The sequence below is a fragment of the Callospermophilus lateralis genome, unplaced genomic scaffold (genome assembly GCF_048772815.1).
Source record: "Callospermophilus lateralis isolate mCalLat2 unplaced genomic scaffold, mCalLat2.hap1 Scaffold_45, whole genome shotgun sequence".
Classification (NCBI taxonomy): domain Eukaryota; kingdom Metazoa; phylum Chordata; class Mammalia; order Rodentia; family Sciuridae; genus Callospermophilus; species Callospermophilus lateralis.
This window is the reverse complement of record NW_027514398.1, coordinates 503,236-528,696: the sequence shown is the minus strand read 5'-3', so window position 1 is coordinate 528,696 and position 25,461 is coordinate 503,236. Positions and strand designations below refer to the sequence as shown.

The 25,461-nt window shown below is 35.5% G+C and overlaps 1 protein-coding gene across 1 annotated transcript in view; it reads left to right on the top strand.

Annotated features, from left to right (window-relative positions):
• Positions 1-25,461, top strand: part of LOC143388888 (A-kinase anchor protein 9-like) — a 95,239-nt gene that overhangs the window by 53,247 nt on the left and 16,531 nt on the right. Inside the window, 8 exon segments of the mRNA XM_076842336.1 lie at positions 917-1,009; positions 1,909-2,265; positions 3,945-4,148; positions 5,198-5,344; positions 5,812-5,915; positions 8,359-8,564; positions 14,117-14,349; positions 25,078-25,197. Of these exon segments, the coding sequence (XP_076698451.1) occupies positions 917-1,009; positions 1,909-2,265; positions 3,945-4,148; positions 5,198-5,344; positions 5,812-5,915; positions 8,359-8,564; positions 14,117-14,349; positions 25,078-25,197 (1,464 nt within the window).

Genomic DNA, 25,461 nt, shown 5'->3' with positions numbered 1-25,461 from the left:
TTACAGTTTAAATTTTTTCTTTGTAACATTTCTTTATGAACTGTGTAACAAATCAGCTTCAGTACCATGGCCAACATAGTCTTTTCTTCCCCTTATGGAAGCAGAGGGTATCTTCAGAATGGTGTATAGGATTCCCTAAAATCCAAGGTGCTAGGGCTGGAATAATGGATCAGGCCATCTTCCAACAGAAGTAATGATAGAAAAACGCTTTTTTTACCGTGCTTGCCACTGAACCACTCTCTGCCTGTCCTCAACATTGTATTATTCAAAACTTTTTTCAAACCCCCAACTGCATCTTCATCTTCACTCAATAATTCTAAATTCTAGTAAAAATTAAAATCACTGATTATTGCCCTTTCTCATTCTGGATATTAAGAAGAGATATGAGCCACACTCATCCCTTATTAAATGTCTGTTGGATGAAATTCAAATAATTGGTAAATAAACAAATACTTTCATGCTGACAGTATATCTACATTTCTAAAAGAAGATTTATTTTTTTAATTGTTAAAAATAATTTTTATGTGGAAAATTGTGTTCTTTTAATAAATACCAAGAAGAAAATTTGCTCATGATTTCATTATCAAACATAGCCACTTGTTAACATTTTACTTAAAATAAATATACATTTATACATATGTCTTATTAATTATATTTAAGTATCCTTAACCCACCCTAGAATTTATGCTAATAATTACAAATATGTAAATATATTTCTCTCTTTGCATCTGTAAGTTTATAGTAAGTGTAATTATTTTGTAGGATTATTAGATTAAATGTTTTTAGTTAAAAGATAACTGATTTTTTTTTATTTGAAAGTGTTCAAAAATAGTGATATTTTTGGAATATTGAGTACATCCTTAAAATTAATGGTATAAAATCAGTGTAAATTGTCATATTTCACCCTTTAATTTAGTTTTCTAATGAATGTGGAATGAAACAAGAAACAAATATGGTTAAATTGTTGGAAAAACAATACCAAGAAAGATTAGAAGAAGAAATAGCTAAGGTAAGTTTATAGTTTATCTGCAAGATTTTCTTGGTTTGTAGATTTTCTTGATCTTTGAACTGTCAAAAAAAGCATGGATTTTATTGATGGTATGTACTTTTTTTATTTGTAAGTTTTATATATAGTCCATCAAACAGTTGTGTAACAGCATCAACTATAATTGCTGCTTCATAGAATGTTTTGCGGTGCATTTCTTTGAAAAGGACATTTTTTTCTTGATATAGAATAGCAATTACAATTTTTCAGAATGCCACACGTTTTTATATATGTGTTACAATGTACATAGTTACCTTGTGAAGGAGTTTGGCATTCTAAAAATGAAGGAAAAGTTATGAAGAGAAAAAGTAGTTGTATTACCCTGATAAATTATTGTAATGTTAGATAATAACTACAGATACTGATGGAGGATTGTCACAGAACATTATCACTCATGGCCAAGTGAATTTTCTTGGAAGGAAGAAATATAAAGACTTTTATTTTTTTTATTTTTGTACTGAGCATTTATTGGTGTTATAGTTAGAAAAGTTTTGCTTGTTTTATTTTAAAAGGCAGGCAGTAAAACACTTTGATGTTGAATTTATTGAAAAATAGCCTATCTCTGTATCACTTTATAAAGACTTTTATTTTTTTATTTTTGTACTGAGCATTTATTGGTGTTATAGTTAGAAAAGTTTTGCTTGTTTTATTTTAAAAGGCAGGCAGTAAAACACTTTGGTGTTAAATTTATTGAAAAATAGCCTATCTCTGTATCTCTTTATCAGAGGATTTATTTTTATTTTTAAAACTATGAGGCCAGGCTTTTTTCTAATTCATATAATTTTGAGTAATGACCCACTTTTTAAATCCAGCTGGTATTTATAAATCTAATCCTTTTTTGTTTGTTTGATTGATTTCTTTAGGTCATTGTGTCAATGAGCGTTGCATTTGCTCAACAAACTGAACTATCTAGACTATCAAAGGGAAAAGAAAATACTATGTCATCAAAACAAGCACTTACTTTCTGTCAGCAAAATGAAAAACATTATTTTAATGAAATGAAATTATCTCAGGATCAAATTGATCTTCAGACCTCTGATGCATTGGACATGAAATTTAAAGAAGAATTTAAGACACTTAGTAAAGAGTTAGGAGAAGATGGAGAAGTTCTATTACCAAACAGTGATCATCTTGATGATATAGTAGAATCAGAGGTCCACCAACTAATTATTTCAGAAGAAATGTTCTCCAAAGACAAAACATTTATAGCTAGTGAATCTGTAAGTATGCTTCTTTGAATGTAAAAGAGAAAAACTTATAATAATGTCTTCAGTTTAAAACAGTAGCAATAATGCTGATTAATAGAAAATGAAAGTATGAAGTCCAGTCTTGACTTTAATGTATTTTATTAATTATAAGGTATTTGATTAAGTGAAACAATATTGGTGTGAAGTATAAAATAAGTCAGGTCATAGTATTCTTGGTTGTCTTATGGACACAGTACATGTTAAGTTCTCATTGTAAATTATACCAGTGTTAATTTTATTTAAACTAATTGAAGACTAATTATATTATAACTAGTTAATACCTGTGGCCAAATGATTTGCTCAATTAAATGTAAGAACATAAAAGGAAATTGCTACGAATTCAAGAAGACGTTTCAAAGTATCTTATTATCTATATACTAATTCTTTTTTTTTTGTTAGTTGAGGATCTGTTACCCCAATGAATTGCAGCCTTTATTAGAAAACAATAAATTCTACTTCTTTTAAAATTATCTGAATTTCAAATTTATTTTATGTGTTCACGATAGATATATCTTGTTCAGAGGAGTATTCAAATAAAACTGTCAGCTTTTTATGTAATGCAAAACTTGTGAAATGTTTATGAAAACTAATTTAGCTGTTGCTGTTCAAGGCAGAATGATTTTAATTAGTATCTTAAGGGATTGAAGTATTCATAGAACCTATTGACTTGTCATGAGTGTGAGAAACTCATAAATGTAAAGCATTTATTTCCAAATAAAATTTATTATAATTTTTCTTTGAATAAGCAGTTTTCTATAATACTGTGATGACCAATGAATAAAAATTAAATAGGCAAAATTCCTTATATTTTGTGAACTTAATTTTTAAAAATATTTTTCTAGTTGAATATGGACATAATACCTTTATTTTATTTGTTTATTTTTATGTGGTTCCCAGGATTGAACCCAGTGCCTCATGCATGCTAGGCAAGCGCTCTACTACTGAGGCACAAGCCTGGCCCTATAAACTTTGTGTGTGTGTGTGTGTGTGTGTATTTGTTGTTGTTGTTTATATTCTTTCCCCATTATAAAATATCAAGAGATATAAAGGAGTTATAACTTCATTAAGAGAAGGGGCTGGAGATGTAGCTTGGTGGTAGAGCACTTGCCCAGCATGTGTGAGGCCCTGGGATCAATCTCTAGTACGGGTGGGAAAAAAAGTGGATGGGGTGGAGGTTGGAGGGGGTGGATAAAGAATCTTGAGTATTTTGTTTTTCTCTGTTAGAATTAGATTTTAGCTAAACTATCTGGTAAGTAGCTGTTTCCTTTTGGAAAATAACATATATGGTGGTAATAAATTAACTTCATGTTGTTTGGGAATTATAAATAAGAAAAATACTTTTTTAAAAAAAGTGATTTATGGGCTGGGGTTGTGGCTCAGTGGTAGAGTGCTTGCCTTGAATGGGTGAGGCACTAGGTTTGATTCTCAGCACCACATGAAATAAATGAAAAAAGGTATTATGTTCATCTACAATTAAAAAATATTTTTTTTTAAAAAGGAATTTATGCTTTTGTTTAATAATAAAACTAAAACTCATGTGCTTTATGTTGTTAATAGAATTGTTTTCATATACAGTTCAAGTATCAATGCTGACTAATTGCCACAAAATATGTTATGATTGAGTTTTTTGCTTGTGTTTTTTCCCATCAAAGATTCATGGTAAGATGTTGACATCAAGCATGGATGCTTCTATACAAATGATGTCAAATGAAGAACAGTTGGAAGATATGAGGCAAGAACTTGTACGACAGTATGAAGAACATCAACAGGCCACAGAACTGTTGAGGCAGGCACACATGAGACACATGGAGCAGCTACAAGAAAAGATTAAGAGACTTAATAGACAGTTAGCCCAGGTATGGAACTTTAGAGTCTCTTTTCTCCTCAATTGAAATAATGGTATTTTTTATGTGGCTTTTTTTTAAGTCAAAATTATTTTTCCTAGATACAAATAAATTACAAATACTTAACATCAGGAAGTTTCTGGGATCAACTTTAGACCTTGTTAGGCACACCTAACTCAACTGATATAATGTGCATTATCATTTTATTTAACTGCCTTTCAGGCACTGGAAATGTGACTACAATATAAATTTAAAAATTCCGTTGACCATACATAGCTAAAGCATTTTGAGAGTTTTGGAAATATTATACCGAGGTACTTGAATATACAGTTGCTGTCATTCACTTTTTCCATGTTCATTTATAGTTCTGTGAGTCTACCAATTACCATCTTCAAGGTTTATCTTTATCTATCTTTAATCCATCTTTTTAATCATGAATGGAAATCTTCTGAATTAATCTGTTTCTAGAACTCTCTCCAAGGACACATCTCTTGTTGATTAGAGAAATTCAAATTTATATAACATTCTTTTCTAAATTTAAATATCCCATGGTATTTGGGAGCTATATTCTTGTCAACTGCTATATAAAATATACTCACAAAATTATTGCAGAAAAGCAAGAAATATTTACATGAAAGTTCTTATGAAAACAAATTTATTGAATTTAATTTTGAAAACTAAAACGTGTATTTTTTAAATATAAAATAATAGGGAAATTGATATTTGAGAATAAAATATATCATTTGAAAAATCTGTTTTGCTTTTCTTCATTGCATTTTGTGAATTTATTCTTCTAAAATTTCAATGCAAAAATTGACAGAGAAAATATTACTCGAACTATACAAATTCTTGAATATTTAAGTTTAAATAACTTTTTTTCTAAAGTTGGAAATTTTGCATTGAACTTCATATGTGCCTTTTAATCCCTAATAATGAAATATGAATCATAAGGTAGAATCAAGGTCTCTTGGTCCCAAGGGGTTAAAAGAAATCTGCTTGATGTTTCTGCTTTTTACCTCTATCGCAATCAATATTCTTCCATGACTTTTTTTCTTATTTAGAGATGCTCATTAAATAATGAAAACCTGGTTTCAGAAAGAGAAATGGTGCTTTTAAAAGAGTTAGAGTTGGAAGCACTAAAGCAGCTGTCTTTATCTGGAAGAGAGAAGCTGTGTTGTGAGCTGCGCAGCAGCAGTACGCAAACACAGGTAGTATTGACTTTGGTGCATTTAAGAACAGTAGATCAACAATTAAGTAGGATTTGTTTGTCTTTATTGTTGGTGGGAGACGTATTTTTATAGTTACTAAGCTTAACATATTGGTGATTACTTAGATGTAAGGTAGGTGGAGTCAAAATGCCTTGGTTTCTGTTTAAGATAATTTGAATCTGGCATTGCTGTAGGAGAAACTACAAGGAGCAACCTTTGTTGACAACCCTTATTGTCACACTATATAGAGTATATTAGTTTGAAGCCATTAAAACATTTTTCATCTCTACACTTGAATGTTTTATTCTTTTTTTGATACTGCTGATCTATTGGTAAATTGTAGTTAAATATTATTTCAAGCACTTTCTGTTTCACATCATACCAGTATAGAAGAATGATATGCTGTTTTTAAGATGACAGGTTTTCTTTCTGTCTTGTCCTATCTGCCGTTGCACAAACTTAAACAGAATGAAAATGAAAACCAAAGGGGAATTGAGGAAGAGACATTGAAAGAAAAGGAAATGGACAGAAAACCTGAAGATGCACCTCCTGATAGTCTGTCCAGTGAAAGGTATTCAAAATGTGTATTTTTTCAGTGCAAAGTCAATTACAATGATTGTTTAAATGTAATAAACTTTATTCATCCTTATTTTTATCTTGTACATGTGTATTTTCTTAAAAATACTATCTTGTGTATGAAACATGTCATATATTTCTATGTATGAAACATGTCCATATATGTGTAATATATAAAAGATTATCAATTTTTAGACATTAAATTACAAATTTTTAAATCTTTTTATGTAATAAAAATTTTAATTGGCTATTGATCATAAACTTGACTTTAAATTTTTAGAATTGTTTTAACATCAAACCTTTCTTGATTAATTTTATTCTTCTTAATGCTGTTTTGTAACCTAAAAAACTAAAAACAGTTCTACCTGTGAGCTTTATTTCTTTTTTCCTCCTTCAATGTATGGGCATGGATTCAGTGTAAGCTATTCTCTGATTTGTTTATGTTGAGAAAAAAAATTACTGCATTTGTAAATATTCAACATTTAGTTTCTTTCATGCTTTCATGGCATAATAGGTGAGAACATTTAATACATATCCTAGTTTTATAAAGTAATAAATTAATGGCCCAATGTTAACAAAACGTTCCTTACTTTCATTTTGTAGATGTTAATATTAAAATGTACAAAACTATACTATAATTATCCCACATTGATATTAAGCACAGTATCTAAAATTTATTGTGTTCAAATGGAAATAATTTTTTAAATTTTAATTAGAACTAATATCTACTAACTTTTTCCTCCTTTTCCAATTTCTATGACTATCAACCCTTTTGTGTCCTCCTAATCTACTTCCTCATCTTGCATGGAGGAATTTGGCCCCTAAGATTTTGGCTTCCCCATTGGATCATCAATATGGAACATAGTCAGTATGGAACTCCAATAAAAAAGACAGTTTATGAAAATTAGAGTTACCATGCCAATATAAAATAAACATCTTGCTCATCTTCATTTCTTTTAACCATTATATCAGTTTTAATCACATTATCCAACTCCTGGGATTTAGGACTTGAACAAAACTTCTATAAATAAAAGTTACGGAATTAAAACCCTTACGTCCCACTAACTAAATTATTTGGGGTTTTATGTTTAAACATTCTTGATTATGTAAGCAGAGAATTTGATCTAGGTACAAAAATAGAACTCTCTTTTTCACTTGACAAATACTAAAGGAAAACTTCTCCATTTATTACCTGATCTTAAAATAGGTCTGTCATGTGCCTGTGAAACAGATACCCTTTCAACCAGATTGTTGGTAATGTGTCAAACAACATGTGAGGTTGAGAAAGAAGTCTCTTAGGCCAGGGGACCTTACTATGAAAGTTTCTTATTATATCTTACATGTATTAAATATAAAGCTTATGACCATAGTATCTCTGTTGAATTAAACTGTTGAGTTAGTTGTTTAGTTATTCATAAAATTAATCATATCATCTTTTGAATCACCATTTATGGAAGCACATTTTTTCACATGGTAAAATGTTCATGTTAAGCTAAAAAGAAACCTTTCTAATCACATTGTCCAGTATGATCAGTTTTTGTTTTTAAAATGTATATATTTTAGAGTGAAGCAGAGGAGGAAAAAAGTCTAGAAATATAGGCATTAACATGTTCATAGTGCTAAGATATTTTGAAGGCTGATTAACAATATTTTCTCATTTTAAAATTAGGATGTATTTCTTATCTCTATAAAGACAAGCTATTATTTCTACTTAGTTGAAAATATGTTTTTTTCCTACTGGCTGAGTGCAATGTGTGTAACTAGAGATATTTTTGTTTTTGGAGCAGGTATAATAACAGCCTATGATATTTCCTGTGGTGTTGACTGAGTAGTTTCACTGAAAGCCTTTTTTAAAGCAGGTCTTTGCCAGTTATTATAATTTAAACATCTAGTTTATCACCAAGAAATTATACAAATACTACCACTTTATTTCTAGTTGGATTCTTAATTATTAAAATATTGTTGTCTGACACATAAAAAGATAAACCTTATATGTATAAAAACATGATCAGTATAACCAATGCAATTATGTAGATATTGGTATTACCACACTTTTTGAAACTCAATTTTTTTGTCTTCTTAAAGTTTTCTTCCAATTTATTACTATCTTAAAAAATATTATTATGTGATTTCTTTCAGGTCAATAAAATGCACCTTTAGAAATCTTATAAATTTGTTTTCTAAACAAATCACTTTAAAAAAAAATAAATTAAGAGTAAGAAGCACTTCATTGTAGGTGTTATTGTGTTATTTTAATAGAGCAAATCTATATGATATTTTTCACCAAACACATATTTTGCAATGTATTTTTGGTGAGATAGTAGTAAAGGATTTATATGGTAAAAAGATTAAATATTTTAATAAATAAATATTTTAAGATTAAATGATTTATAAAGAGATTAAATATTTTAATAAATGTTTTTTTTTTATCTGTATAGGTTTGCACTCCAGAAAACTAACAACAGACTTCTGAAGATCCTCTTAGAAGTTGTAAAGACTACCATTGTTGTTGAAGAAACTATTGGCCACCATATTCTTGGGATTTTAGATAGATCTAGTAAAGGCCAGTCATCTGTCAGCCTTATTTGGAGATCAGAATCAGAGGCATCTGTAAAGTCAGGTATCCACGAGGAACACATAAGAGGTAATAATAGTTTCATATGCTTGTGAAATAATCATCTTCAAATCATCTTGCTGAGTTCAAGGCACTTTTTCTGTGTGTAGAATATATAGGAGAGAGAATATTCAAGTATTTTTCAACAAATGTACCTCCAAACACAAAGCCCCTCTGTTCAAAGCACTATATGTATTATTGTATAGCATTTGCAAGTGAATGTTTTAGAGTTGCCATTATATACCTTGGTATGCCTACACAAGCCAGAAGACTCTTTCATTTCTCCACTTATAAAGGAAAAGTTCCACATCACCACCCTGTAAATCAGGAAAGCTTAAAATAAAGAACTTGTAGGAATCCAGCACCAGTTTTCATTGAGATAGTTAGAAGAATGTGATTATAAGAAACCAAAGACTATCCTCTTTTAGGTCCTTTCTTACTTTTGGAAAAGTGGTTTGACAGTTTTTGTCCTGTTATGAGATGGCTTTTTTTCCTAATTCTGTCATTTTCCTGTAGCTGTGTGGTTTGGGCTCTTCTTTTAATTTCTTTTTTTTAATTTTTTAAAATTTTAATTTGTTATATATGACAGCAGAATGTTTTACTATTTATATTACACATATAGAACACAATTTTTTATATCTGTGATTGTACACTCTTATTTTAAATTTTTACCATCCCATTGCTGACCTCCAATTTGTCTTTTTTTTCTGTTTCTTTTTCCTTGCTGGAGAAGATATCAGGAAATAAAAGAGGGGAAAGGTTAGTCAGGTGCTTCCAGAGAAATAGGCCCTGGATTCTTAAATTAGAAGGTCAAGCCTATAGTTCACTCTCATTTCACATCCAACCACTTCTGCCCAGGTAGAAGGAAATATTCTGAAATGCCAGAGCTTTACAATTTTTGAAACACTCTAGTTTTTAAGCTTCAAGGGCAAAAATAGCAAGTATTCTAATTACAGAAGGTTTGCTTAAGTTCTAGTTAGCCAGCAGTACATTTTAACTACAGAGAAAAGATTGATTTGGAATTTAAAATAAATTTGAATTAAAGACACTTCAGGTGAGTTCACAAATAATTTTCAATGCCATTTTTAGTAAAATACAAGATGAAATAATCCTGACTTTTAAACCCTTCCTTCCACATTTACTCTTTTCAAACTAGGTAGATATATTTTTCAAATTAACTTACTTTTGGTTAAGTTCTCAATGAAGACTATTATGTCTATATATGGATCTTGATGTATTAAGAAGAATTAGGTAATGTTTGAAAATACCTAAAACTTATAAAAGTGACTACCAAAATATTTTTAAGGTAATTAACTGGTTTCACTTAATCATCTAGGGAGGAATTTTTCTGTTCTGTTGGTAAGAACTGTACTAGATTGACTTCCATATTCAAAAGACACTAAGGAATGTTCTGTACATTGCAAACATATTTTTTTGCCTTTTTGTTAGCATTTCTCATAGATACTTCTTAAAATGGCTACTGAATATTCAGCAAACAACAGCAACTACTTAAGGAGCAGTATGCTGAGTTATAAAGACAAATTGGTAATTGAGATCAAGCAAACACAGAGGATAATGTTCATGTTCATTTTCTTGGAGAAAGCAAATCCTCTATCCACTATCTATATCCATAGATAGTGTCTATTTTAACATATCTAGCAATAGTTTGTTAATTATAAGCAACTTTATCTGTTCAATTCTGTAAACACTTATTCAGTAATTTCTGTATCGTCTGTGTTTTATAGTAGTTCATAGTCTAGGAAACACTGAGATTACTGTTCAAGGGATGATTAAATCATACTTAATATTTTACTTACAACCATTTTGTACATATATTAATTGATTATGATTATTATTATTGATTTTTATTATTATTGATCTTTAAAAATGTTAACTGTTGAAATCAACTGTTGATTCAGAAAACATTAGAAGAAAAATTCAATCCAAAGTTAAGAAATATATTGTGTAAAATATTGTGGCACAGATAATTTTGCTGGTCCATTTAATTAACTCAATCTTTTTTTTTTAAATTAATTTTTATTGTTGGTGGTTCAAAACATTAGATAGTTCTTGATATATCATATTTCACACTTTGATTCAAGTGGGATATGAACTCCCATTTTTACCCCGTATACAGATTGCAGAATCACATCAGTTGCACAACTGTTGATTTACATATTGCCATTCTGGTGTCTGTTGTATTCTGCTGCCTTTCCTATCCTCTACTATCCCCCCTCCCCTCTCCCCTCCCCTCTTCTCTCTCTACTCCCTCTACTGTAATTCATTTCTCCCCCTTATATTTTGTCCCCTTTCCCCTCACTTCCTCTTGTATGTAATTTTGTATACCCCTGAGGGTCTCCTTCCATTTACATGCAATTTCCCTTCTCTCTCCCTTTCCCTCCCACCTCTCATCCCTGTTTAATGTTAATCTTCTTCTCATGCTCTTTGTCTAATTAACTCAATCCTAATTTTTGTATTTACAAATCATTCTTTGGTTTGATTTGGTACCAAGAATTGAACCCAGAGACACTTAACCACTAATCTATAACTCAGTCCTTTTTATCTTAAGTTGTGTAGAGCCTGGTTTAAGTTGCTAAGGCTGCTCTTAAACTTCCCATACTTCTCCTGTCCAAGTTGCTGGTATTATAGGCATGTACCACCATGTCTGGCTATGTTACTTTTACTAATAAAATTAAGTATCATTGGGGTATACTTACCTAGTTTGCATCTTTAAGGATATAGTGAATTAATAGAGTTTATGATTAAAAACATTTATTTTATGAAAATACTGGCTTTAAATATTGACAATATGCCCCATATGTAAGAAGTTCTTTTGACATTTCTTCACATTCTTAATGGAAGCATTTCTGTAAAAACTAAAATGCACCATTGAAAGATTTGTGTTATTTACCATAACAAAAAAAATTAAAGCTTAATCTGATTGTGAATCAACTTTTGTTTTTTTTTTTTTAAAGTATCACTTGTGATGTAGTTTCAGCCTTCAAGCCTGAACTTGTTTAGGCTTTAAACATGTATGAACTTGTTAACACTTGAAAATAATAACTGATTGTGCTAATATTCACTTCCTTGTAAAAGCAAACTAGTTTATGAAATTGAAAGGAAATTTTGGCCAAATGTCAAATCACTTGAACCTGAGTGGATATTAGATCAGTTCATAAAAATGAGTTCCCTAGGTTGTTAAAAGAAAATTTCCTTTAGGTTTGCAGTGTGATAGTTTAGGGGTAGAATGCTCATCTTTCCTGTAGGAGTCCATGGATTGAAGTTTGTTTGTTTCAGCTTACTTTTGAATCAGTGGAAAGTTATAGAAAGAATACTGGATTAGTAATGAGAAAGCCTCATTTTTTTTTTCTGCCTTAATGTGACTTTGGACAAATTTCTTTGTCTCCACTCCATATCTTTTAGTATAGTTTTCATCTGTCAGACACTTGGGTCAAGCTTGATTCACATGATTTCCAATTGGAACCATAAAGGTCTTCAGTGAGCCACTGAGGCTGGGAAGACACTATGATATTGCTCACCCTCCTTTAACCTGAAAAACTTACCATTATGCATCAGGAAATGAATGGTATAATTCATAAAGTATATGACTAAAAGACTTGAATAACTATTATTTGCTGTGTTTACAACATACATCTGAGTGGTTGGTTCACCACTCAAGTGATTCTGTTCACCAAATTGCCTGTTCTTGATTTCTGTTGGCATGTTATAAAATAGCCCTTCTTTTTTTTGTCCTCAGATTTTTTCCCCCAGACTAGTCATTATGGGTAATTATAATTTTGCTGTCTTTCTCTTTTGTTTCATAGGAACAAACAAATTTGTTTCTTTAATGGAACATATTCAGATTATTTCAGATAATTTCTATCTTCAAGTTTCTTTTTGTGTGTGTGTGTGTGTGTGTGTGTGCGCGCGTGTGTGCACGCACACTTGGAATTGAACCTAGGACCTCACTCAGGCCAGGCAAGCACAAGCATTCTACTACTGAGCTACATCTCCATCCCTGAAAAATACATTAAGCTGATTGACATCTTTATCTTTTCTAGGTGCTTTATTGCCTATTCCAAAAAAAACTAACACTCAGTGATCATTTATAAATGGCTTTGTTTCACCTTGTGCTTGTGTTTTAGATTTATTCCCATGTGTACACAGAATCTTCAGTCTTTTTCTCACCATTGATTGCTTCTCTGTACCACAAAATGTCATATTGTACAATAAAATTTCATTTTATATTCATAAAAATAACTATTTGTTTCTTTTAACTTACACACACACATACTACAAGGTAAACTTCAGTATACTTCATAAGAGAATAAGCAAGAAGAGACTGGGCTGGGGATATAGCTCAGTGCTTGCCTAGCACCTGTGAGGCTCTGGGTTCAATCCTCAGCACTGCATAAAAAATGTATATATTAAATGAAGGTATAAAAAATTAAAAAGAATACACTAACTCTTGCTTTAACTGACTTTAGTTTCTGTTCTTATACTACCAACACTTCTTTCTGAGGAGAACAGTGACTTTTCAGTCATTAAATTCATAGCATAATCCTTGACTGTTTGTCTTTCTAGGCAAATAACTTCACTAAAGTCTTTTCCTTTTTGAAATGTTCTCTTCTAGAACATCCCTTTCCTGTCTACCTGATATTTCTTATATGGCTTCTTTTGTTAGCTTATGATATACAGAGGCTCCAACTTTGTTTCCTCCTTTCACTAAATATCACTTCTATAACAGATGTAACCACTTTCAGTGTTTAAACTCTTACCTTTTTACAGATGACCCCTAATTCTGCAGACCCAAATTTCTAACAGTTTATGTATCTCCACATATTCCATTAATATTCCTCTGTTCAGTTGCAAAGCTTATCATCTGCCTATGTCAACCAGATTTTCTTATGTAAGATGTAACAATAATGTTGATAGTATGGTAACAGTGTCTGTAGTTAAATTAGCACTGCTCATCATCCTAATTTCTTCCCAGTATACTTTTTACAAAAATACCAAGCTACAAAATTATCTGTTTCTTTTAATCTGTAGCCAGAGCAGGTAATGTTCAAATATGTAATGCTTAAAAGTCAGGTTACTCCAAACAAATTAGGAGCACTTATTCTATTCTTCCATATCCCACTGCAGGATAGAGGTTTTTTTATTCTTATGTATATATGTGTGTTGTTGCATTATACTGTAAAGTCCTTCACAATAGGAACCAGATTTTGTCTCCTTAGTGTCCCCATTTCTTAGCAAACTCTATATGCTTGTCATTTGATAAATATCTATTAAAAGTTATCTTAAAAAATTTTTATCAGGTTGGGAGTATAGCTCAACAATACAGCACATGCTTATTATGTGTAAGACCCTGGATTTTATCCCCAGTATCACCCCCCAAAAAAAACCCCAAATTTTTATTAAAGAAAAATTACTAAATAACCCAAACCTTAAATTCTGCAATTTTACAATGCTGTTATTAAAACACATGTACTTTGAAAAATGATTTCAATTTGACTTGATTTTAAAAATTTAAAGTGAAATTATTGTTATTAATGTATGCCTTTAACATTTTGTTATTCTAGTTATAGACAGATCCATACCCTCCTATTCTGGAAGTGATATGCCAAGAACTGATAATAGCATGTGTTCAAAAGTAACTGAGGAAGGAACAGAATTATCGCAACACCTTATAAGGATTGGTTTTGCTGGAACTGAAATAAATCCTGAAAATGAAGAATTAATGCTGAATATTAGTTCTCGACTACAAGCAGCAGTTGAAAAAATGCTGGAAGCTCTAAGTGAAACTAGTAGTCAGGTAAACTCCTTAATTATTACTACCTTCTGAATATTGCATAAGGCATAAATGAGTAAATATTTCTCTCTACTGTCCCAAAGAATTTTATTTAGGCTTCTCTTTAATAATTGGCTGTATTTGTGATAACCAATATTAGTTTTAGTAGTCCTGTTTTTGGTGTGAAGGTAATGTAATGATGAGCTCTTCCAGTTCAAAAACTCGTTGATGTTTTAATATCCAGATTTTCTAGATTGTTACACATTACTTTTTTTATATCAAAAGAGATTTTAACTTCACTATTGTGTGAAATGTTCCATTAAAATGTTATTTAATACTATAAGGAATCTTTAAAACTATATGTTGTAGTGGAAATGTCTAAAACTATATGTTGTAGTATGTCATAACATACCATTATTGTATTACATATCAAACTTGCAATTCCTTCACTTGATTTTTACATTCTTTTTATAAATATGAGTAGATTAATTCACCATACAAGTTATCTCTTGGTAGAAAATTAGTTTTAGCAGTTTTTCCTTTAAAATATTGTTCTTTACAGGCTGGGGATGTGGCTCAAGTGGTAGCGTGCTCACCTGGCATGCGTGCAGCCCGGATTCGATCCTCAGCACCACATACAAAGATGTTGCGTCTGACGAAAACTAAAAAATAAATATTAAAATTCTCAAAAAAAATATTGTTCTTTAAATATTAAGTTTGAGAAGTTGAAAGAATGTCTTTGAGCTCTTGTTCTGATGACTGGCTTTTCTTTGGTACTATTTTCTCTAATTATTTAATATGGCATGTTTCTGCAATAGCTGTGACTATTAGATACAGTAACTATGACAAATATATATTTTGCATTTTAATACCTGATTTATTTCTATTAGGGTTAAATTATTGACTTAAGCTGTTTCTTCAATTGTTGGCATTTAACTTCTCATATCAATCTACCGTCCCACCCCCTGATACTTTTAATATGCTTCTAGGATTTAATGAGGAAGGAATTATCAATATAACATACATTTCTGTTGAAATATTTGTTCTTTGAATGGTCTTCATATATGACACCCAGAATTTTCTCCAGGTATTCTTTTCTGTTTGGAAATAAACTAAACCTTTTTTTCTGTGGTAGAATATGAATTATACCTTGAAAAGACTCTTGAGATACCACATATTGTAAAGGGAATTCACTAACTGGTCAGGGAAATTCATCATAATGTATTTCCTGTTATATGGCTCAGTGGTAGAGCACTTGCCCAGTATATGCAAGGCCCTTAGTTCTATCCCCAGCACTGGGGGAAAGGATAGGGAATTAATAGTTAGATAAATATATCTTCTGGTTTGCACCTTGATTGGCCAAACTAAAGCAAACATATGCCTTATGTAGTTCCCAAAAATTCTTTTATGTTTTCATAGATTAATTCTGAGGCCTGTAGTTAAATAGCAGATGAAATTTCTAACCTTGAGTAATTCTTGTTTCTCTAGAGCTTTCTTTTGTAGCATGTACAGAATGATTAAAGCTTCTATTTCAGTAACTCAAAAATTTACTTGAGCATCACAGAGAACCAAAGACATAATATTCTTGAAAGCTCAAATGCTTGTTATTTGCCAAGAGTAGGAAAAATGATTTATTTATTTATTTTTTTTTAAATTAGTGGTGGTCCTATATTCAAAGTTCTGAAGAGTTATTTTATTTTTCATTATCAGCATTCTAAGTGCTTGTAGGGAAATGAAATGGTACCCGTAAAATTCAGCTTCATTGGTATTATTAAGACATTAATTTTACACTCTTGGATCAGAGAATTTTTATAGTCACCTTTCCTTTAGCCCAAAGTTGAGAAGACTATTTAAACTCAAACATTGACATTGTAAATGTTGTTTTGAAATGTGAAATTCCATAGTTATCATTAAAAAATACACATTTTTTACCAAGATTTACTACATTTTTAGTCTTTTATAATTAGCCTAAGTCCTGCATTCTCTCTCTTTTAGAATGCTTATCCATAAACCACTTCTAGAGTATGCGGGTCCACTGAGTCAGCTGAGTCAGTACTTAAAGCTTGAATGCATATGCATCTTAATTATCCCATTTATTCTATGAAAGATGTATAGTATAGATAATTCTGTATTAAATTCTTCTTTTTGTTTTGTTTATGCTTATTTCAGTCATATTAGTGTTTATCTTCTATGATTTGTACTTTTTCTACCAGGAAAACAACTGGTAATACTTTTTCTTTCTTTTTTTAATAACCTTATTTTATTTATCTATTTATTTTTTAATGTGGTGCTGAGGATGGAACCCAGTGCCTCACACACGCTAGGCAAGTATTCTACCCCTGAGCTACAATTGCAGCCCTACTTTTTCTTTTTCTTTTTTTAATATTTATTTATTTATTTTTAGTTTTTGGCAGACACAACATCTTTGTTTGTATGTGGTGCTGAGGATCGAACCCGGGCTGCACACATGCCAGGCGAGTGTGCTATCACTTAAGCCACATCCCAGCCCCTACTTTTTCTTTCTTGAAAATAAATTTTAAGAGGTGAGTCAAGATGGCTGCGAAAGGAGTGCAGCACTCCCGTGTACTGCATCACTGAGCAGGAAAAAGACAAGGTAGAATGGATAAAAGCTAGCTTGTTAGGAATTTCCAGCAAAATTGGGGTGCTCCGAAACCTAGAGGAAGGATTTCCATTGCATAAGGACCTGCTACTGGAGCTCAAACGCGAGAGATTTGTCCGCACGGAGGGTCACGCTGCGTATGCAGCAAATCGCCCTGCGGCCAGAGTCTGCGGCGCTCGCTGGGAAACGACGGTAAGATAACAATGCAAAGATACAGTGCTACGGATTCTGCAGGCTCCCGCCAGCTGTGCAAATACTGTACTCAGAGCTGAATTCTGGGCTTGAGACGGGGAAGGAAGCCATCCAATTCGGTTCTCCACATCGGTCAGACCACAGAGGAACCAGCTCTCCTGTGAGCACAATAGCCAGACCGAAGGCGGCACGGGAGCCGGCGGGAGCCGAGGCTGCGGCGAGGGAGCCAGCGGCAGCGGCGGCTGCGGCGAGGGAGCTGGCGGCAGCGGCGGCTGCGGCGAGGGAGTCGGCGGGAGCCGGGGCTGCGGCGAGGGAGCCGGCGGCAGCCGGGGCAGCGGCACGGGAGCCGGCCGGAACTGGCGGGAGCCGCAGCAGCGGCGCGAGAGCCGGTGGGAGCCGCGGCGGTGCTGGCACAGGAGCCGGCGGGAACCGCGCGGCGCGGGACTCCCAGCTACCGCTCCCACCAGTGCTGACAACTGAGGTCTCTTGCACCGACTCGCCTTGGCGTGGGACTCACGGCTACCGCTCCCACCAGTGCTGACAAGTGAGGTCTCTTGCATCAGATACGGGGGCGTGGCTACCAGAAGGTAAGCAAGTTTGCTGGGGGTGCTCAGCCCCAAGCTCTACAAACTAAGGGCCTGAGGGAGGCAAACAAGGAGAGTGTGCCCAGGCACTAATGAAACAGCTGCTCCACGCGTGTGCAAGGTAGGCAGAACTGTGACCACCGACAAAACAGGCCCAGTGGACTGCCAGACACATCGCTCAGGTTGGGGGAGGGGCAGAGCCGCCGGGCGCCTGCAAGTTACGCAGACCTGTGAATCACCAGCAGATCAGGCCCAGCAACCGCGGAGCGGCAGAGCCACCCCCGGGCCTGCAAGGTAGGGGCACTTGCCACCCACCGGCAGGTCAGGCCCAACAATCTGCGGAGGGGCACAGCTGCCCCACGAGCCTGCTAGGTAGGGAGAACCCTGACCACCGACAGTGCAGGCCCAGAGGCCAGCCAGACACATCGCCCCGCCCCGGTTGGGGGAGGGGCAGAGCTGCCGGGAGCCTGCAAGTTAGGCAGACCTGCGAATCACCAGCTGATCAGACCCAGCAACCGCGGAGCGGCAGAGCCACCCCCGGGCCTGCAAGGTAGGGGCACTTGCCACCCACCGGCAGGTCAGGCCCAACAATCTGCGGAGGGGCACAGCTGCCCCACGAGCCTGCTAGGTAGGGAGAACCCTGACCACCGACAGTGCAGGCCCAGAGGCCAGCCAGACACATCGCCCCGCCCCGGTTGGGGGAGGGGCAGAGCTGCCGGGTGCCTGCAAGTTAGGCAGACCTGCGAATCACCAGCTGATCAGACCCAGCAACCGCGGAGTGGCAGAGCCACCCCCGGGCCTGCAAGGTAGGGGCACTTGCCACCCACCGGCAGGTCAGGCCCAACAAACTGTGGAGGGGCACAGCTGCCCCACGAGCCTGCTAGGTAGGCAGAACCCTGACTACCGACAGAACAGGCCCAGAGGCCGGCCAGACACATCGCCCCGCCCCAGTTGGGGGAGGGGCAGAGCCGCCGGGCGCCTGCAAGTTACACAGACCTGCAACTCACCAACAGATCAGGCCCAGCAACCGTGGAGCGGCAGAGCCACCCCCGGGCCTGCAAGGAAAGCGCACTTGCCACACACCAGCAGGTCAGGCCCAACAAACTGCGGAGGGGCACAGCTGCCCCACGAGCCTGCTAGGTAGGCAGTACCCTGACCACCAACAGAACAGGCTCAGAGGACGGCAAGACACATCGCCCCGCCCCGGTTGGGGGAGGGGCAGAGCCGCCAGGCGCCTGCAAGGTAGGCAAACCTGCGTCTCACCAGCATATCAGGCCCAGCAACCCGCGGAGCGGCAGAGCTACCCCCGGGCATGCAAGGTAGGCGCACTTGCCACCCACCGGCAGGTTAGACCCGCAACTCTCGGAGGGACACAGCTGCTCCACGCACGTGCAAGGTAGGCGGAACCGTGACCACAGACAAAACAGGCCCAGTGGCCCGCCAGATACATCGCCCCGGTTGGGGGAGGGGCAGAGCCGCCACCAGCGCCTTTTAGGTAGACAGACCTGCAACCAACAGACAGAACAGGCCTAGTGGCCAGCGGAGGGGCAAAGCCGCTGCTCACGCCTGCAAGGTAGGCGGATCTGTGACCACCGAAAGAACAGGCCCATCGAAAGTACAGGCACAGCGGCCTCCCAGCGTGGTAGGCACATTGCCTCAATTGGAGGAAGGGGCAGAACCACCGCCAAAGCCTGCGAGGGAGACTTTGCAGCTATACAAGAGCAATATAAATATATAGGGGGAAAAATCAATAACACAACAGTTTCACCAAGCAGAAAGAAACGCAATCAATATGAAAAGACAAGGAAAGAAAGGACCACAAGCAATGCAGGTCAACTCAACTTTAGAAGAGGTAATTTCTGCAGCAGATGGAATGTCAGATAAAGAATTCAGGATATACATGCTTCAGATGATCTGGAGTCTCAAGGAAGACATTAGACAGCAAAATCAGTCAATGAAAGACTACTTCGACCACTTTGACAATCAATTACATAAACAAATCCAAGAAGCAAAAGATCAATTATACAGGGAGATAGAGGTTATAAAAAACAAACAAACAGAAATCCTGGAAATGCAGGAAACAATAAACCAACTTAAAAACTCAATTGAGAATACTACCAGCAGAGTAGAACACTTAGAAGATAGAACATCAGACAATGAAGACAAAGTATTTCAACTGGAGAAGAACATAGACAGCTCAGCAAAGCTGTTAAGAAACCATGAGCAGAACATTCAAGAAATATGGGATAACATAAAGAGACCAAACTTAAGAGTCATTGGGATACAGGAAGGTACTGAGGTCCAAACCAAAGGAATGAGCAATCTATTCAACGAAATAATACGAGAAAACTTCCCAGACTTGAAGAATGAGACAGAATCCCAAATCCTAGAAGCCTACAGGACGCCGAATGTGCAAAATCATAAGAGATCCACACCTAGACACATTATAATGAAGATGCCCAACATACAGAATAAGGAGAGAATTTTAAAAGCTACAAGAGAAAGGAAGCAGATTACATTTAGGGGTAAACCAATCAGGATAACAGCTGATCTTTCAACACAGACTCTCAAAGCTAGAAGATCCTGGAATAACATATTTCAAACACTGAAAGAAAAGGGGTTCCAACCAAGAATTGTGTATCCCGCGAAATTAAGCTTCAGGATGGAAGATGAAATTAAAACCTTCCATGATAAACAAAAGCTAAAAGAATTTGCAGCTAGAAAACCATCTCTTCAAAACATCCTTGGCAAAATATTACAGGAAGAGGAAATGGAAAATATCAATGAAAACCAACAGCGGGAGGTAGTACAGTAAAGGGGGGGGGATAATCAAAGAGGAAAACAAACCATGTCTAGTAACATAAATAAACAAATATGGCTGGAAGAACAACCCATATCTCAATAATAACCCTAAATGTTAATGGCTTAAACTCACCAATTAAGAGACACAGGCTAGTAGAATGGATCACAAAACAAGACCCAACAATATGCTGCCTTCAGGAGACGCATTTGATAGGAAAAGACATACATAGACTGAAGGTGAAAGGTTGGGAAAAATCATATCACTCATATGGACTTCGGAAACAAGCAGGAGTGTCCATACTCATATCAAATAAAATAGATTTCAAGCCAAAGTTAATCAAAAGGGATGAAGAGGGACACTACATACTTCTTAAGGGAACCATACACCAACAAGACATAACAATCATAAATATATATGCCCCAAACAATGGTGCAGCTATGTTCATCAAACAAACTCTTCTCAAGTTCAAGAGTCTAATAGACCACCATACAATAATCATGGGAGACTTCAACACACCTCTCTCACCACTGGACAGATCTTCCAAACAAAAGTTGAATAAGGAAACTATAGAGCTCAATAACACAATTAATAACCTAGACTTAATTGACATATATAGAATATACCACCCAACATCAAGCAGTTACACTTTTTTCTCAGCAGCACATGGATCCTTCTCAAAAATAGATCATATTTTATGTCACAGGGCAACTCTTAGACAATATAAAGGAGTAGAGATAATACCATGCATCTTATCTGACCATAATGGAATGAAATTGAAAATTAATGATAGAAGAAGTAAGGAAAAATCATGCATCACTTGGAGAATGAACAATAGGTTACTAAATGATCAATGGGTTATAGAAGACATCAAGGAGGAAATTAAAAAATTCTTAGAGATAAATGAAAACACAGACACAACATATCGGAATCTATGGGACACATTGATAGCAGTTCTAAGGGGAAAATTTATTGCTTGGAGTTCATTCCTTAGAAAAAGAAAAAACCAACAAATAAATGATCTAATACTTCAACTCAAAATCCTAGAAAAAGAAGAGCAAAACAACAGCAAAAGAAGTAGAAGACAAGAAATAATTAAAATCAGAGCTGAAATTAATGAAATCGAAACGAAAGAAACAATTGAAAAAATTGACAAAACTAAAAGTTGGTTCTTTGAAAAAATAAATAAAATCGACAGACCCTTAGCCACGCTAACGAAGAGAAGAAGAGAGAGAACTCAAATTACCAGCATACGGGATGAAAAAGGCAATATCACAACAGACACTTCAGAAATACAGAAGATTATCAGAAACTATTTTGAATCCTTATACTCCAATAAAATAGAAGATAGTGAAGGCATCGATAAATTTCTTAAGTCATATGATTTGCCCAGATTGAGTCAGGAGGATATTGACAACCTAAACAGACCAATATCAATTGAGGAAATAGAAGATACCATCAAAAGACTACCAACTAAGAAAAGCCCAGGACCAGATGGGTATACAGCAGAGTTTTACAAAACCTTTAAAGAGGAACTAATACCAATACTTTTCAAGCTATTTCAGGAAATAGAAAAAGAGGGAGAACTTCCAAATTCATTCTATGAGGCCAACATCACCCTGATTCCTAAACCAGACAAAGACACTTCAAAGAAAGAAAACTACAGACCAATATCTCTAATGAACCTAGATGCAAAAATCCTCAATAAACTTCTGGCGAACCGGATACAAAAACATATCAAAAAAATTGTGCACCATGATCAGGTAGGATTTATCCCTGGGATGCAAGGCTGGTTCAATATACGGAAATCAATAAATGTTATTCACCACATCAATAGGCTTAAAAATAAGAACCATATGATCATCTCGATAGATGCGGAAAAAGCATTCGACAAAGTACAGCATCCCTTTATGTTCAAAACTCTAGAAAAAATAGGGATAACAGGAACATACCTCAATATTGTAAAAGCAATCTATGCCAAGCCTCAGGCTAGCATCATTCTGAATGGAGAAAAACTGAAGGCATTCCCTCTAAAATCTGGAACAAGACAGGGATGCCCTCTCTCACCACTTCTGTTCAACATAGTTCTCGAATCACTGGCCAGAGCAATTAGACAGACGAAAGAAATTAAAGGCATAAAAATAGGAAAAGAAGAACTCAAATTATCACTATTTGCAGATGACATGATTCTATACCTAGCAGACCCAAAAGGGTCTACAAAGAAACTATTAGAGCTCATAAATGAATTCAGCAAAGTGGCAGGCTATAAAATCAACACGCATAAATCAAAGGCATTCCTGTATATCAGCGACAAATCCTCTGAAATGGAAATGAGGACAACCACCCCATTCACAATATCCTCAAAAAAAATAAAATACTTGGGAATCAACCTAACAAAAGAGGTGAAAGACTTATACAATGAAAACTACAGAACCCTAAAGAGAGAAATAGAAGAAGATCTTAGAAGATGGAAAAATATACCCTGTTCATGGATAGGTAGAAGTAACATCATCAAAATGGCGATATTACCAAAAGTTCTCTATAGGTTTAATGCAATGCCAATAAAAATCCCAACGGCATTTCTTGTAGAAATAGAGAAAGCAATCATGAAATTCATATGGAAAAATAAAAGACCCAGAATAGCAAAAACAATGCTAAGCAGGAAGTGTGAATCAGGCGGTATAGCTATACCAGACTTCAAACTACACTACAGAGCAATAGTAACAAAAACAGCATGGTACTGGTACCAAAACAGGCGGGTGGACCAATGGTACAGAATAGAGGACACAGAAACCAATCCACAAAACTACAACTATCTTATATTTGATAAAGGGGCTAAAAGCATGCAATGGAAGAAGGATAGCATCTTCAACAAATGGTGTTGGGAAAACTGGAAATCCATTTGCAACAATATGAAACTGAATCCCTTTCTCTCGCCATGCACAAAAGTTAACTCAAAGTGGATCAAGGAACTTGATATCAAATCAGAGACATGGCGTCTGATAGAAGAAAAAGTTGGCTATGATCTACATACTGTGGGGTCGGGCTCCAAATTCCTCAATAGGACACCCATAGCACAACAGTTAATAACTAGAATCAACAAATGGGACTTACTCAAACTAAAAAGTTTTTTCTCAGCAAAAGAAACAATAAGAGAGGTAAATAGGGAGCCTACGTCCTGGGAACAAATCTTTACTCCTCACACTTCAGACAGAGCCCTAATATCCAGAATATACAAAGAACTAAAAAAATTAGACAATGAGATAACGAATAACCCAATCAACAAATGGGCCAAGGACCTGAACAGAAATCTCTCAGAGGAGGACATACAATCAATCAACAAGTATATGAAAAAATGCTCACCATCTCTAGCAGTCAGAGAAATGCAAATCAAAACCACCCTAAGATACCATCTCACTCCAGTAAGATTGGCAGCCTTTAGGAAGTCAAACAGCAACAAGTGCTGGCGAGGATGTGGGGAAAAGGGTACTCTTGTACATTGCTGGTGGGACTGCAAATTGGTGCGGCCAATTTGGAAAGCAGTATGGAGATTTCTTGGAAAGCTCGGAATGGAACCACCATTTGATCCAGCTATCCCCCTACTCGGTCTATTCCCTAAAGACCTAAAAAGAGCACACTATAGGGACACTGCTACATCCATGTTCATAGCAGCACAATTCACAATAGCAAGACTGTGGAACCAACCTAGATGCCCTTCAATAGACGAATGGATAAAAAAAATGTGGCATTTATACACAATGGAGTATTACTCTGCATTAAGAAATGACAAAATCATAGAATTTGGAGGGAAATGGATGGCATTAGAGCAGATTATGCTAAGTGAAGCCAGCCAATCCCTTAAAAACAAATGCCAAATGTCTTCTTTGATATAAGGAGAGTAGCTAAGAACAGAGTAGGGACAAAGAGCATGAGAAGAAGATTAACATTAAACAGCGATGAGAGGTGGGAGGGAAAGGGAGAGAGAAGGGAAATTGCATGTAAATGGAAGGAGACCCTCAGGGATATACAAAATTACATACAAGAGGAAGTGAGGGGAAAGGAGGGAAAATATAAGGGAGAGAAATGAATTACAGTAGAGGGGGTAGAGAGAGAAGAGGGGAGGGGAGGGGGGAGGGGGGATAGTAGAGGATAGGAAAGGCAGCAGAATACAACAGACACCAGAATGGCAATATGTAAATCAATTGTTGTGCATCTGATGTGATTCTGCAATCTGTATATGGGGTAAAAATGGGAGCTCATATCCCACTTGAATCAAAGTGTGAAATATGATATATCAAGAACTATGTAATGTTTTGAACAACCTACAATAAAAATTAATTGAAAAAAAAAAAGAAAATAAATTTTAAGTATTTAAATTTTGGGGAAGAACCCAAATAAGTAATGTGTCATACCAAAAATATTTTTGAATCTTTGTGATTCCATGGTCATCAGTCCTTTCTTTTCAAACAAACTTAACCTATGACTAAAGAGAGATAATAGGTTTAATAAATATTGTTTCTTCAATTACTATTGTTTTTATTATTGTTCAATTTCAGGAGCAAGCCATTGACAGAGAACATGAGAGAGATGTGTTCCAACAAGAAATACAGAAGTTAGAACAACAACTTAAGGTTGTGCCTCGAATCCAGCCTGTTGGTGAACATCAAACTAGAGAGGTAAGAACTTTATTGGTATTGCCTATTTGTATCTTGAGTGTGAAGTAAGAGTTACATTATGAAAAACTTAAAAGTGAATAAGGTATAAATCTTAAAAATCAGGACATTGAATGTTACTTAAATGTGAGGAGGTCATAAACCCTAAAAAATGTTTGTATTGGACTAGGAGTTATAGTTCATGGTAGAACACTTGCCTAGTGTACCTGAAGCCCTGGATTTGGATTTGATGCCAGCACCATAAAAAACAAAACATAAAAATGTTGT